The sequence below is a fragment of the Nyctereutes procyonoides genome, unplaced genomic scaffold (genome assembly GCF_905146905.1).
Source record: "Nyctereutes procyonoides isolate TBG_1078 unplaced genomic scaffold, NYPRO_anot_genome, whole genome shotgun sequence".
In the NCBI taxonomy this organism is placed as follows: Eukaryota; Metazoa; Chordata; class Mammalia; order Carnivora; family Canidae; genus Nyctereutes; species Nyctereutes procyonoides.
The window spans coordinates 7,077,085-7,093,655 of NW_026575136.1; the positions used below are offsets into that span (position 1 = coordinate 7,077,085).

The 16,571-nt window shown below is 38.1% G+C and overlaps 1 protein-coding gene across 1 annotated transcript in view; it reads left to right on the forward strand.

The window, feature by feature from the left end:
* The window catches only part of LOC129495519 (rho GTPase-activating protein 15), a 617,088-nt gene extending 607,205 nt beyond the window's left edge, over positions 1–9,883 (forward strand). Inside the window, exon 14 of the mRNA XM_055303107.1 lies at positions 9,535–9,883. Coding sequence (XP_055159082.1) covers positions 9,535–9,718 — 184 coding nt within the window. The 3' untranslated portion in view covers positions 9,719–9,883. The remainder of the gene's footprint in view (positions 1–9,534) is intronic.
* Positions 9,884–16,571: the final 6,688 nt, after the last annotated feature.

The following is a 16,571-nucleotide window of genomic DNA, read 5'->3' on the forward strand; positions in this document are numbered from 1 at the left end:
TGATCTCTTTAAATGAGTGAATTTTATAATAAGAAAAACGATGGTAGAAATTCCAAAAGAAATAGTACTACGTATGCACACATAAAAATGTGAATAAATAAAATTAAAGAATCAAAAATTGGGAGAATATAAGTACAACAAAAAATAATGAAATATCATGCTTCTTTATACATGAAAAACTTACAAATCTGTAGGTACAAGGATGTTCATTGTCTCTAATGACAAAGAATTAGAAGCAATCTAAAGCCAACCAGCAGAGGAATGGTTAAATAAATTAAGGTATTTCCATACTATGAAATGGAACAACTTTTATAAAAGGATGGGGTATTTTTATATATACCGACTTGGAAAGATGCCCATGATACATAGTTAAAGGGGAAAAAGCGAATTGTAGCATATTATGTATTTTTTAAATTTTATTCTTTTAAAAAAAGAAAAATACATATATATTAAGATGATAAATAGATGATAGAGGACAGATAGATGATAGATAGATAGATAGATAGATAGATGATAGAAAAACATCCAGAAAAAATATCCATCTATTAATTTTAGTTATCATTAAGGAGTTTGACTAGACAATGGGAGGTTTTTTACTCTTTTACTTTGTATATTCCTGATTAGGACTTTTTTTTCAAAGTTTATGCATTAGTTTGGTCATACAAGATAAATAAAATGGATTGAAGTAACAAACACACAAAATTACACGCTCTTAAGGAGAAAGGGAGCAGGAGATATGCATAGCTATTCACAGAAGAGAATATCCACCACATGGCTGTTTATTTTTCTTTAACTTTGCACACATTTCCAAATTCAAAGAATCCTAAGTTCAAGGAATGACAGGCCATTGAAAAATGCCTATCAATTGGCAACTATTTTAAAGAGTAGTACCAGATGACGATGATGTTCACAGGACTAGTAGGCCCTCCCACATGTTATCATATTTTTTAAAAAGAAGAGCTGTAACTTAATGATCTAGTGTGAGTCCTCAAAGTGTGGTCCCTGGAGGAGCAGTATCATCATCTGGGAACTTGTAAGGAATGCAAATTCTCAAATCCCTCCCCACACTTGGTGAATCAGAAATCTGGAGGTAGAGCTCTGCCATCTGTGTTTTAACATGGCTTCCAAATGAATCTCACGAATGAGAAAGTTTGAGAACCAATGATCTAGTTGTTGCATTTCTACTATTTTACTGTAAGGCAGGGTTTCTCAACAGCAGCACTATTGATATTTGGGGCTGCAAATGTTTTTGTGTGTTGAAAGGCGTGTCCTATGCATTGTAGAATGCTTATGGACATCCTTTGCTTCTACCCACTGGATGCCAGTAGCAACACCCCGCCCAGTCATGACAATCAAAAATGTTTTCAACATTGCCAAATGTTGGGGGTGGAGCAGGATGGAGGTCAAAATTGCCTCTGGTTGGGAATCATTGCCTAAAGAAATACTCCAAAATGTGGAGGAAGAAACCATGGAAAGATGTTTTTATATATCTGTTTCACTTACACTAAGAAATCATAGGGTTAGTGTACAAGCCATTCTGTCCCATATACGGTAGTGAGGCAGTAATAAGTATTACATACGTAAGACATGAGAATTGCTCATGATCAAAGTCAAAAAATGCTGGGTATAAATTATATAAAAAGGATTTCTCAAATACATATGAAGATAAATTATTTATACTTCATATCACCTAAATGTTAACAGTGTCATGCTCCTGCTCAAAACCCAAGATTAGATTCCTACACTCTTGGAATTAGATCCTGAACGTTTACCAAGGCCCATGAGACTCCTCAAAGCCTCCCTACGTCCTCTGAGTCACTCCCCAGTCTTCAGCCACACTCTCCCTTTCTTTGTTTCTAGAACCAAGCACAACGTCATGGCTGGGGCTTTGCATCTACTATTCCCTACCTTGGATTTTCCCTCCCCTGGGATATGCAACTAAGCAGATCTCTGCTCAAAAGTCCCTTCCTTCAGGGGGGCTCCCTGAGTACCCTGCCTACCACATGCAGCATTTCCCACTACTCTCTGCTCATTAGAATTATCTGAGGGCTATATTATCTGCAGGTGGGTGGGCCTCACCCATGCTAAGTAAACAAGAATCTCTGGAGGTGGATTCCTGGTGACTAGGGTTTTTTAAAAGGGATCAGTGGAAGAACTACTTCTCAGTTTTCCCTGTACTTCAGTGACTAAAATCACACTGTATATTTGTTGGTGTATTATTTGTTGTCTGGTTTTCCCACTAGATTATAAACTTCATATGGGCAAAGATTTTGTCTATTTCACCCCTTGCACTATCCCTGACATCCAAAATAGTGTTCAATACCTAGTAGGCACTCAATAGATTTTTTATAAATGAATACTAGTTACATTGAGCTATTGTTTATAGTTACTGGTGGGTTTTTCCTTTTATTATACTTTTCTAAACCCTCCAAATTCTGATGTTACTTTATAATCAGAAAAAAATAAAACCAATTTTTAAATCTGACTTTGAAAATTGTGATCTATTTGAAGCACGATCATTAGCATGTTATAGATATTCAACAACTAGTAATTATTAGTGTTTATTTTTTATATTATCTATTATACAAGGGCTTTGGCTATAATATCCCATTTTATCTATAGTGTTGTTACCATACAGAATACATATTTCCCTAGAAATAATTTATTATTATTATTATTTTTTTTACTTTACCAAGTCCTCCTAATCTTGTTAGATATTCTGAATATTGCTTTAAAGGTACTTTAGAATCTCCCTCTAATGTGCAATCAATGAGTATGAAACAAGTAAATAATTGAAAATGTTTCAATCTTCTACATTGAAGTCAGCGTAAAAAGGTATTTACTAATTGCAAAGAATAAGGCCATGTCAGCTATGAATATGCAACTGCCATATGAAGCTCCTTTTCCATAATGTGCTTTGAGGGAATTACATGCACATGGTTTAAAAGATTATTTAAAAGCAAAAATGTCAGAATATAGGGATGATGCCCATTTAGAAGAGTAGTTGTCAACTTGCTTTGGAAAAAAAATAATGTAAAAAAAAAAAAAAAAAAAAAGAGGGATCTCTGGGTGGCGCAGCGGTTTAGCGCCTGCCTAAACCCAGGGCGCGATCCTGGGGACCCGGAATCGAGTCCCATGTTGGGCTCCCGGTGCATGGAGCCTGCTTCTCCCTCTGCCTGTGTCTCTGCCTCTCTCTCTCTCTATCTCTGCGTGACTATCATAAATAAATAAAAATTTAAAAAAACTTAAAAAAAAGAAAAAGAAAAAAATAATGTAATATTTAGATGTAAAATTGAATACTTTAAAATCAGTTTAAACCAATTGATTTGTAACTTAACATATTAAAAATGGCTGAAATACCAGTGAATGACCACGTCAACACACATTAGAGCTAAATACAAAAACATTTATGAGCATTATTCTGCTTTTGCAATATTTGAAAATTTTTCTAACATCCAGCCATGACTGCAAAGGAAAAGATTGAATTTCTCCTTAGTCCTCAGTCTTATTAAAAAAAAAAAAAAAGATAAAGACCACTGTAGACAGTAGCATACTTTGTACAAAAGAGGGTAGGCAAGGCAAGCTATGGTTAGCAAGGATCCCCTCAAAATAGTCGTAGCACATGTGAATCATAAGTCAAGCACATTGAAAATTTATTCTATTTTTAACAGCTTCTCTTCACTTAAGTGGGCAAAGTCACAAGTAACATTTCACATACAAGTGCCTAAGCTGTATTTTCTCAGCAGGTGTGACCTGATGGCAAGAAAACATTTACCACCACAATTTCCCCATTCAAATTAAACCATCGTAAGGTTATGTGTGTTGGAAAATAACAGCATTCCAGAGATAGGGAAGGGAGCACTTCTAATACACCTCCAATAACTTGAGAGTTGTCCTGCAGGCAATTATGTGGCTTTCAACTTCCTCTGCAAGTCACTATGGTAACAGCAAAGCACAGAGTTAAAAGAAAGTTTGCATCTGTATATTTGTTTGGAGCTGAACTATTATTAAATGCTTTGGTCTTCTTAATTCAGCATTAATTTTGAGTTTTATAGTAAAGCTCTCTTTCAGTCTGAGTCATTTGGTTGTGATTTAAAGCAACTAAGAAATTTCTTTGGGTTAGCAATTCAGCTCACTTTTGGAAAAAACTTACCCAGCAGAAGGCTGCAAGGATTTTTTTGTCTGGGGTCCAACATCTGTAGCACCGGATCATAGATTATTTCTAAAATAATCTTAAATTGATGGATCATTGCTCCTTCCATTTGGACCCAACAAAAAGTAGCTCTGGCATTTCCTCTCCTTTTTATGCTGTAAACTATATATCAGTTTTGCAGCTCTTGCCAGAAAAATGAATTCTTACCCATTTCAAGATTTTATAAACTTGAATTTTACTTAACAGTATTAGAATTGCTTTTACAGTGAATGTATATCAAGTGCTATTTCATGAACAAATTTAAAAAATCATAATTATTTTTGTCAGGCTATTTTAAACTAAGCAGTATTAATAAATAGCCATTTTCGAAAGAGTGCAGTTTGGGATCTTTTTTCCTATTAGTCAAGCATTAACAGTCACTAAACTTCGAGCTCTTCATGTTGCTTAGAATCTTTGCTGTAAGAATTTCTGGGAATAAATTAATGGTGAGTAAACAGCCATGTAGAGGAATTCCCAAATATTGTTATAAGATCTGAATGTTTTTGCACCTCCTAACCCATCCATCAATTCACTGTACATTAATCTTTCAACCATGTCTTTGCTCTCACCTTTCTCGTTCAGATGTGTTCTTTTACCTTTTGGTCTTTGTTTTGCCATAGAAGGGGAGTTTCTTTCATTTATTTGCCGAAAACAGGTTAAATCATCGCTCAAAATTTACAACACTGTCACGGAGTTTAAGGCCTAATGAAATCTAAGCCCTACCAGAGGGGTGGAACTTTCCAGAAATGACCACAATTTGACCTCTTTGAGTCAGCTGCCACAGAGTTCCAAAGCCAGGTGGCATAGGAGGGCAAAATCCATAACGTTTTCAAACTTACATAGTAGGCCTTTAGGAAAGCAAGCTAAGAGCAGCATTTCCTAAAACATAACTCCTCAGGAAAGAGATCTATGACATCTGAGTCAGCTAGAGAAGACGTGAGTCAAGCAAAGATGAGCAGGGATCTTTTTCTTCAGGACTTTTCAGAGCCTTTATTATGTTATTGTGTTTTGTGAATATCCAAGGGAAAAAATGGCATGCAATTTTCTCCAAAAATGATTTTACTCTGAAATGTCTATTTTTGTAACTCTTATCACAGAAAGGGGGTTTGCAGAATCCACTTTAGTGAAAGATATCATCAGACCCGTAGTAAAAAACTTCATGGTTTCTGAGTCAGATCCTCCCTTCCAAAAATACAATTCAACTGCATTTTAAGCTACTAGAAGAATAACTTATTGTTTTTGAGAGTTTTCCATCTTTGGTACTAGATTGGATTTTTTTTCCATGCATGGCTTTTCTTTCCTTTACTAGCCTATGTTTCTCTCTACATATGTTTACTAGTTCAAGTCTTTAGAAATAATGGCACTTGTAATACCCAGCTGGTCCCCACAGCGGGAGTGGGAATTTTGATATCCAATGATTTGAAGTAAAAACAAAACAAACCAAACACACACAAAAAAACCCTGAGATTCAAATAAATTTTCAGGATAGTATGCTGGCAGTACTTTGAAATTATGGTTGACTCTCTTTGGGGTCCTAAACCAACCACTTGAGTATTTAACAGTTTGTTGAGGTAGACAATAGGTAAGTTCACATTTTAGTAAGGAAGTTTGCAATGGCCTTAATACATTTTCCAAGACATCCTCTGTTTGAGGGACTTCTTTGCTTCCCACTATTAGAAGGGAATCTAATCTGATTTAAACATTGATGTGACAGTGTATTTGCCTATAGACACGAATCATAATTTGGTAGATCGTGATTGCTACCCCAAATCAGTCTTCATTCTCAGCACCTTTTCTAACTGAAAAGTTGTTTGATTTTTCAACACTCAACTGGTTGGATGATATTCAGAAAAATAATTGAAGTATATATAAACATACACACACACACACACACACACACAAGCACACATTCTCTAACAGTGAATCAGAAAGCATGGATTCTATTTAATGCACTTCCACATTGTCTTATTAACTTACTTTCTTAACTACATTTGATTTTTCTAAAAGTTCCTGCACGTAACTTGATTTTCCAAAATTAGGAAAAAATTCCAAGCTGTTAGGGAAATTTAACCTGCAGTAATGTAAATATAACAAGAATACAAAAAACTCTGTTGTTTAATAAAATCTACTGATAACAAGATTATTTTAAAGCACTCATAAGTTAAAGCCGGTTTTATTAAAGTCAAGTAGAAAGTGTGCAGAGAAATGGACAGAAAGGATACAAGTTTGCGATGGAATGAATGCTCCACATTCACACATGCATAAGAGCACAAAATGAACATTTGTCCACAGGAAATTTAGGAAACCAATGCATTGGCAGAAATCCATTACAAGAGTCCTCTTGCATAACCCACTGGCTGAGATAGAGAAATCTTTCCCCGAGGTGGAGTCTGACTTGCAGTTCTAGCCTCCTACTCTCCATCCTATTTAAACTACGTCTCAATGTCCTCCTCTAGATTTGGTCCTACTCTGGATTCAAAGACCAGGCCTTTGGCTGAGAAGGAAGAACATGAAGAGCTTGGGGAAAACTGAAAACTAGTCTAGCCCCATTTTGGCCTTCATTCATCCCCCCTCATGGCCCACATCCTATATGCCGTTGCTTACTGGGATGCCCTGGAAAACTGAGCGCCCCCTCCCCTTGCCCAAGTTCCTCCAGATGCTACAGATCTCTTCCACCTCTACCCTTGTGTCCTCCTGACGGCCCCGAGTGCTCTCTCCAATAGTCAGCTCTTGGGTGTCCCTGGATTTCTAGCCCCCCCCCTTTTTGAGTTTGATGCAGTTCTGTCTCCTGGGATTTCACTGTCCTGCTACTAACTGAAATTATAGCTGTTATTGAATAAGAAAATCCATCTTCAATCCTCAATTAATCTTCACATCATCCACTCCCTTTGCAGTCTCCCTGGAACCGGTCCTAATCTTCCTCTACCCTGTTGGCCAAGAGGCCTTATATCTTCACTCTTTCATTACATTCTTGCTTCTATTTCTACCTTCTCCGTGCCCTATTACCTCTGCACCCTGTTCTCTGCTAGAAAAATCTTGTCAACTTAGATCTTTGCTAGCTCTAGATGAAGTTGTTAAGGCAACTTTTACCTAATAGGTACTCTATTGATTAGTTATGTTTTCTTTCTCTATTTGCCTTAGCAAGCTTTTTTTTTTTTTAATTGTGATGGAGTCAATGAAGGAGTACACAAAAAGGTCTTACTTTAAAACCAAAAAAGAAAACTCTGTTTTTCCTTCATAGTGAATCTTACTAATGACTTCTATAATAAGAGGCTCTGGGAAAGGCTCAAGAGAGATCTTAAGCTGAGGTCAACAGGTGTATTAAAGAGAAGCAAAGTCTCACTCACTCCATTGGCCCCAACTCCGGGTTAAGAGAATGTTTAAATCATTCTGCAGAGTTGGTAAATGCAGTAGCAAAGTGACAGAGTTTCTTATATTTCAAAGGAAACATTAAACCTGAAGTCTCTGATAACTCATTGATGCCCTAAAATATGAGGACCCCTTCTAGAATGTAGCTAAGACATCAGTGCTCACAGGTACAAAGCTCTGCCTGTAAAATAAAGCAGATAAAAAGTGAAAAACAGGAGGCAGAAATCTTGAATATTCAGTCAAAATTTGAGTCCCTTTGCACACAATAAATCTATTCGAATCAGGCTGTCAATCACAATTCTACAGTAAGGAATACAAATTCAGACCTTCTATGGAAGGATCTTATGATCTCATGGAAGTTGGCAGAATGAAAAACCAGCCAGTAACGAAGGATAGGAGTCCTAGCCCACACCATGGCAATGATGCTTCCAAAGGCACCGAAACCAGACTGCCTGGGTTTGCACCTCAGCTCCGTGTGACAGCAAACACTTCACTTCTCTCTCAGCCTCAGTCTTCTCACTTGTAAAACAGGCTTAATAACAGAAGCCACCTTGTGGAATGACTATGCGGATTAAGTCAGATAATACCATTGCTTAAAACAATACTTTTTTTTTTTTTAATGTTGATTAGGTCAAGGGCATTTGCTGGCTGTGAACTTGTGCAGTGGAGAGTCCTAAATCCATGGCTTTGGTCCTTAGTTTGATTCAGGAGACAGAAGGTGTGGCTTCTTGGTAACAGAAATGGTACTTCAAAGACCTGGGTTTGTAAAAAGATGGAAATAAAGCAAGTCTTCCTGCCTCCTCTGATAGCGGATCAAACATAGGGTCCTCTCGAGTCCAGCATTCCAATGTTCCACCATAGGCTCTGAGATGGAGACCCCTCTGCCTTGCAGTGAAGTTCCTTTGCCTCACTTTATTCTCCACACTCATGGTTCCCTTGCGTCGGGATGTCTGGTGATCTGCGAGTTTAGTGTTCTCAGCACCCTGTCCTTCCATATGCTAACCCTATTTCCTCAACATCACTCAAACCTCACCTTCCTAATGTTGCTATAAAATTAAGTAGGCTTCAAAGGTAAGAATAAGCATCACTGTTTAAAAGTCTCAGTATTTAGAATGTTTTTTTTTTCTTTTAAGAGTACTGTATTGAAACAGGCAAAGCGTTAACCATTAATAAAACCACATCCTAATGTTTCATTGGTATTCCAGCTCCCCCCTACAGTCCTCACACAAGCAAACTTGTCTTTGATTCTAATGGGACTCTTTTCCTGTGCAAATTCTACAGGATTCTGTATTTTACTGAGGTGTGAGCTCAACGGGATGTCCAAAATGAGTGGAGACACTTAGAATTTGGCATACACCTAAGTGTCTCAGAACCTACCTTCTCTACAAAACATCTTGCAGTTAGCATTTGTCAGGAACACTTTTCTCACTCCAATCACTAAAAACTTATTTTCTAAAAATCTTTGTCAATTATCATTAACTATACATGTATTATTCTATTTATTGTGCTTGGATTCTTACAGATTTGAGGCATGTCTCACCTGATTCCTCCACTGACTATAAACATTTCGAAGGCCAAATCTTGTTAAGTCTCTACAGTAATTTTTGCTGTTTATTTATTCATTCATCCCACATCTTTTGAGCATGCACAACATCCGGGTACTACAGGGATAAAAAGCTGGACAAGACAATGAATCCCTCTCCCCAGAGTCATCAGTTCTATTTTCATACAATAAAGCATGAAGAGTAGAAGATTTTAAAATGTCATGGTAGTTGCAATTTTTCTAGAAGTAGAAAAATGTCTTGCCTGTGTTGCATTCTCTGTTTTGCCAAAGCCAATCACTGCCCTTACTGTCTTTCTTTAAATTGAAAGAAAGAAAAACGAATTCAAGAACACAGAATTTTATACATCCAAAGTAGCCACAATTTTGCTTCAAACTCATAGAATCTTCTCTCTTTCCCATCCCTCTCCAGGATTGTGGCCAAAGCCTCCAAGAACCTCATGTCCACTCAAAGCCTAGGGATTGTATTTGGACCTACCCTTCTGCGAGCTCAAGATGAAATGGGGAACATGGCGGTACATATGGTATACCAAAACCAGATAGCTGAGCTCATGCTGAGTGAGTACAATAAGATCTTCGGCTCAGAGGAAGACTGACAGGCAAGACAAGTGACTGAATATGTTCACATCTGTCTCGATGCCTAATATTTTTACATTTCTGTAAACATATTTCTGAAATATTTTTTTCCTTTCAAGCGACAGATGCCTCATTTTGTGAAAACTTAATGATAATTTTGTGTTTAAGTTCCAAACATTTGAATAAAATAGTTGACAATATTTGCCTATATGTGTTCTACATTAACCCCTTCATTGCTATTCCTTCGAGCATTTCTAGGCATTCATTACACGTGCTCCACACTAGAAAATAGTGTGCAGAGCACCACACATATCCAAAAGACAGTTTCAAAACTGCTCCTAGGCGTTGGGTGTGGAATTGTGTCAGTGTGAGTGTTGTCAATATGGGTATGCGGGCACACAGGTGAGCCTTATCACTACCCTGGCTGCCTCGCACATGTTCCCATGCTCTTACTTGTACATGAATAGAACCAAAAGAGGGAAGAAGTCAGAAATTAATCATTTTTATATAGCACAAAAAAGATCAGGTTCTCCACTAAAATAGATGTTATTTCATCTTTCAGGAGCATTTTTGCGTGTGCAAATATAAAATACAGCCCAGTTATCCTCAATGCTAGTTGGTGAAATTCACAAATGCAACATGTTGAGTGGCAATTTTTCTGAAGAGAAAAGAGAGTTCAAAACATTTACCATTGAAGATTACACACACACACACACACACACACACACACGTAAAATACACAGGCACATATACATATACACTATTTGCAGTCCCAGAAACATACTGTCTTATAAATTAGAAGCAAAATTAGTGTCCTGGAATTTTGATCTTTATATTATACAGGAATTGCATGACCGCTCATTTTTAATGTTAGCATCCATTTTGAATCTTCATCAAACTGTAGATCTTCCTCTGCCCTGGCTATGTCATTTTAAGTAGAATTTTTATTATGCTTCTGAGGATGCTTTATTGGTGAATTACATTAAATCCATCTAGAAAGAACTTTCTAAAAAGCCTTTTTTTTTCATATGCCCTAAGGATTACTTGACTAGACTTGGATTGCTTTATCCATGGTTAGTTTCAGTTGTCATGGATAAACAAAGGGGTAACTGTCTAGAATTTTTCAAACATTGTTTTATTTTTGAAAAGTATGTTCTAGCTGAACATATCTCATACCCGGTTTTGTGAAAGTATTCTGCTGATAAAAATGAAGACTTCTGTCTGACAGTTTTTTAATCAAATTCAAAAGGACTAAATAAAATTAATCCAGTGCAATGAAGAGTAAGTCTAGTTATCGATTTGCTCATAAAGTGAAAAATAAAGCATGTAAATAAAATGTGTGAAGCATGGATTCAAAAGCAAACACTCTGAGCTCAAAGGCATAGGCTCTCTACGTAGATGGGGTACGATACAGGGAGAGAGTATGCTCAAGAGATAGCCGGATGTGAAGGCAGCTCCATGTATGCTGAAAGAAGTTACCTTGCCCCTCTTGAATGTCTTCATCTTGGCAATGGTGCCAGTAAGTCGGCTCATGGCCAAGAACAGAGAAGCAAACGCAATAAATGCTGAAGAGTAGTTTCATCAAGTGGGATGTATACACACACCACAAAGCCAAGGCAAGTCACATGAGGCAGAAGCATGAACCAGTGGGCAGAACTAGCCCACTGTTACCAGTGGGCTAATAGGCTTGCCAGCCTTCAGCTCTTATATGTAAAGTTGTGCTTACGCCTTTCAGAAAAACACGGAGATCTGAAACAAGAATTTCTGGCATTCTATTTCAAGTCCTCTTTATTTCCTTGACATTCCATATTTTGATTTACATCTTCTCCAAGATCTTAATTACTTCCCTTTCTGAAGGGGGGAGAGTGGGTTTAGTGGTCCCCACGTTTAAATCGTACCCCTTCATGTGTCCATTTTTAAAGTTATCCTGGGAGTATCAGCCAGAAAAAAACAGCACTAATAGCCAAAGAGAAGTGGCACTACCTGCTTCGAGCAGGGACTCATAGCCCCACGTCTCTGCCGCTTTCCAGATTTATAATCTTCAAAAGCACCAGCTTCTTGATTTTCCATCTGATGGGATTTAGCCTGATTCAAACCCCAGCTGTGACCTGTTCCTGGTTGCTAAGGGCATTGAATCAGAGACTGTGTTTCCTCTCAGGGACAAGACCATTCCGCAGTACTGAGTCAAAGCACCCGTCAGAGGATCCGATGGCATAAAAAGGGTGACAGCAAAGGGTCATTAGATTCCCGAACATTCCAAAGACAGTAATGATGGTCATATCAACTATTCCAAGTTTTAAAGCCAAGAATGTACGTATATTAGGTTGACCCACTAAGGGGTTAGATTTTATAAAACTGATAAATATTCTTCACCAAGAAGACATTTAAAAAATGAGCACTTCTTGATCATCTCATTGGAGTCAGGTACAAGTCTAGGCAGTAGCAATACAAATATAAAATAAGGCAAATTCCCACTTTCTGTAAGGTCCATAGTCCAATAAGAGAGAAAATCATCTAAAGATTAATTTAGGATCAAGCACTTCAGTCACCTTAATAACCATGCTGCCCCAGGGTTCAGCACCTATACACAGAGATGCTCAAAAAGCATTTTGAATGAGTGAACAAGCAGAAGCTAGTACAGAAATATTAACAAAGTTCAGTGGTTGACAGAGAACCAAATAACAAATTGTGCCTGGGGTGAGTCAAGTAAAGTTTCACTGGAACGGTAACCTTTTTAATCTAATTTTGACCAGTGAATAAGATTAACCAAAGAAAGCCATAGAAAACCTTTGTTTCTATAAAAAAAATAATAATAATAATCTGTAAGGGTAACTGGTATTTTCTCCTGTCTGTGTTTATATGTATATTTGTATGGGTGCCTGTGTGTGCTTTTTAACATTTTCCATCATGCAATGATAATCTCATATCTTTAGGAGCATTTCCATATTGTGATGACTAAATATTTTAAGAAATTATAACTGGTAACTTAGTCTGTAGAATGGGAACACAAGTCCAAAATAGTGTCCCTGGAAAAGGAAGCTAGTTGGTACATCTCACTTCAGCATGGATTTACCTACCCAGGCTGTGAAAGATTGCTCCTCTTTCACACTAATACAAAAAAACTTTGTGGAGGCGGTATTTATTTTGTCCTATATGTTGGGGGTGTGACTTTACTTAGTGTGTGCCACATGACAGGATCACCATGCCACAGCTAGTAATTGAAAGCCATATGATGGTTCTCTCTATCCAATTAGAAAACAAAGGATCCAATTAAGAAAAATTAGAAAAGCTGTTAAAAAGGAACAATCACTTGCCAATGCTGCTGTCCTTACAGTTTAACACAGCTAGAAATTGACCTGTACTTCTCTTTTCCACATTTATTTTTGTGAATTATAAGTTAATCACCCTGTCAATTCCTAATTAAAAGGCCCTGTAAAGATTTTCATCCAAAAGGACTGTCACTAAGCATTCTGGGTCAAATTGCTCTGTTGTCAAAAATAAGAAATAAAACCAAAATAATATCAACACTCTCCTTGGGAAACTCAAATCTTCATACCAAACAACAAAGACTTTCTTCAAACATAATAATCACATTCAATTTTTTTCAATTAAAATGTTTCATCTTATCTTTAGAAAATAGGTGGATTTTTTGTTCTCTTTCTTTAGACCAAGGGTTGCAAACCTAAATGTTACTAGGGCCAGGCGTGGAATATGAAATAGTAAAGAAGAGCAGGCTTAAGGCATTATGAAGTGGTAGTGGCTGGGGAAAACTCCAGCTCAACTCCTGGCTAAAGGGGTCGGCTTCTTCTCAGCTCCAGCCGACATCGCTTATGTGGGAATATGGACACGATGTTGTCAGAACTTCAGATCTTTCGTGACAAGCCAGAAATTCAGGAACTTATGTGAAACCTGATTTTTAAGGGCATCTCACAAAACACATCTAAGCAGACTTAGCCCGAGGTTCTCCATTTTTGCAAACTCCATGTTAAGCCTTCCTATGTTGCAAAGCCTGCTTTCCAGAAAAACTTTAGAGCGTGAAGCACACGGTGGAGATATGTAAATGAGCCAGAGCAATGTGTAACAGAAGAAGATGAAAAAAGAGAGAAAGAGGGATGAGCAGACTAAACACTTAGGAGAATTTGCTTTTTAGGTGCTGAGCAAATTATTTACTCTCTCTGGGTCTCAGTTTTCCAATCTGTAAAATAGAACTTGCTATAGCTTGCCTCTTAAGACTGTCTAATGGAATCCTGTGATGGAGGTGAAATAGGTAACATAGCACGAAACCCTAAGTTGTCCCTAACGGAAGCGCATGATAGATCCCCAGTTTACTGGCCAACAGTTAGCTTTAGGAACTTCTAAAGACAATGAGAAGAGGGGCACCTGGGTGGCTGTCAGTTAAGCATCTGCCTTCAGCTCAGGTCATGATCCCAAGATCCTGGGATTGAGCCCTGCATCAGGCTCTTGCTCAGTGGGGAATCTACCTCTGCCCCTCCCTCTCCATCTGCATCCCCCTGCCCACCTCATGCCCTCTCTCATGCTCTTTCTCTCTCTCTCAAATAAACAAATTCCTAAAAAAAAAAAAATGAGGTTTAAAGACAATGAGAAGGTTGAGATCGATGCTGAAAAGCCTTGAATGCCCTAGCAAGAGGTTGTCTATTAAGTCTCTAGTCAGTTTTGAGATCTAAAGGTTGTTTAGCAGGAAAGTGACTTTATCAGACCTGTATAGATTCTGCTGGCACTTGATGGGGAGAGTTTGAAGAAGGGAGAAATTATAGGTCGCCAGATAGAAAATTATTGCAGCAGGACTACTAATGCAGGTCTGAGTTCAGACAGAGGCAGCGGACACGGTAATCAATATTATGGACCATCATCTTACCGAGCTTCTGAGCTTCACCTACCATCTCTTCATTATGGTTGCCAAGTGCAGATCACCATTTGTTATCACACAGAACTCCGATAGCAGGGCCATGCCCAGCTGAGTTATAGGGTAAGGGGTGATCCTGGTAATCTGACAATGATTTGTAATTCGATAGTAACTACCTTGAGATATTTTGATCAAGTCATACCCGAGTCACATGAGTATGTGACCTACTTCCAGAGGGATCAGAAGGTCATTTCTATCTTACCTCGCTCTGATTTTTCCTTCCTTTCTTTTGGAGCAATATTGCTCCTCTGGCCACCCCCAAGGACCACAAAGAGAAATTGGTTCTGGGGAGTCTAATTATGATTAGCTAACATTGATTGAGTGCTTGTTATGTGCCAGGAACTGTACATGTACATATATATATGCATATATGTATGTCTCTATATATTAATCTTCAGAGCTCTATGGAGGGAGGTATAATTATTATCCCTGGTTTATATTTGAGGAAATTGAGGGGGAGAATAATGAAGTTATCCAACTTCATGTACTTAGTAAAGTGTCAGGTTAGTATTTGAATCTAAATAATATGGCTCCAGAGGCCACTGCCTTAACTGCTGTACCATATGCTCTCTCCATTAAGAAAAGGAACTGAAGAAACATAAGCACATAAACACCCTAAATATTTACACTCTTATGGGGGTACCTGGTCCCCCTCTTGATACAACACCTTATGAGAGTTTCACTTTCGTACCAATTTTCACAAAAGGACAAGAAAGATATCATGAACTTCCTCAAAGAAATCCAGAGAACTTTTGTTGTCATGGCAAAATGTCTTTCACGCTATTGCAATTATACTTTTAATATTTACACACCATTTCATCTTCCTACATGCTTTATGGACACTGGGCTTAGCATTTTACTACATTTACACCTGTTTAAAAATAGCTGTTTGTGGGGCACCTGGGTGGTCAGTGGTTAGGTTAAGCGTCTACCTTCCGGCGCGGGGTGTGATCCTAGAGTCCTGGGAGAGGGTCCCACAGTGGCCTCCCTGCAGGGAACCTGCTTCTCCCTCTGTCTGTGTCTCTGCCTCTGTCTCTCTCTCTCTCTCTTCTCTCTCTCTCTCTCTCTCTCTCTCTGTGTGTGTGTGTCTCTCATGAATAAATAAATAAAAATCTTTAAAAAATAATAAAAGTACCTGTTTGAGAAATTAAAAAATAAAATAAAAAATAAAAGTAACTGTTTGGGTGGCTTCTACTCTACGTTACATCGTATTGTCCTGTGTTGGATCATTCATATTTGTCTACATCCTTTTATTATCCATGATATCATACTGCCTATTATTGTCTTGAAATTCAATCTGGACCTTTAGAGGTCCCGTGCAAGATGAAAACCATGAGTCCCCAACAGTCTGCTTCTTAACTATACTTGAAAAAGAGGCAGGCATCAAGACACGCTGTGCCTCTTGCTGCCGGAGAGTGATCCTGAATCATCCAAATGATGAGAATACACTGAACATCTTGTACAAAAAGATGACAATTTCTGTAGTAGTGTTGTCAAAATGAAAATGTCTAGCTGTCTTGGTGAGAGACCTGACAATACACGCGCGCACACACACACACACACACACACACACATGCTCACACACACACACACATGCTCTCTCTCACACACGCATACACCCCTTATGGACTTATCCAGCTGAGTGTTGTTATCTTATACTTGAAACGAAGCATGTAGCATCCACGACATTCTTAAGCAATCATCTGGGTTCCATAGAACATTCCCCATTCAATCAGGAGAGTGCCAGGAAAGCAGTGAGGGAGAGTGGTGACACTAGCTCATAGTTGCTGCTCAGTCTACACTTGTTGGATGAGTGAACCAAGACGAACACCCAGAAACATAAGCAAGATTAAATACAAATAGGATCCACCATCGGGTTTCCTATCTACTAGTCACAGCAAGTCCCATGTAGTCTCATATCACTGGAGTTTGTACTAATTCCTATCCCC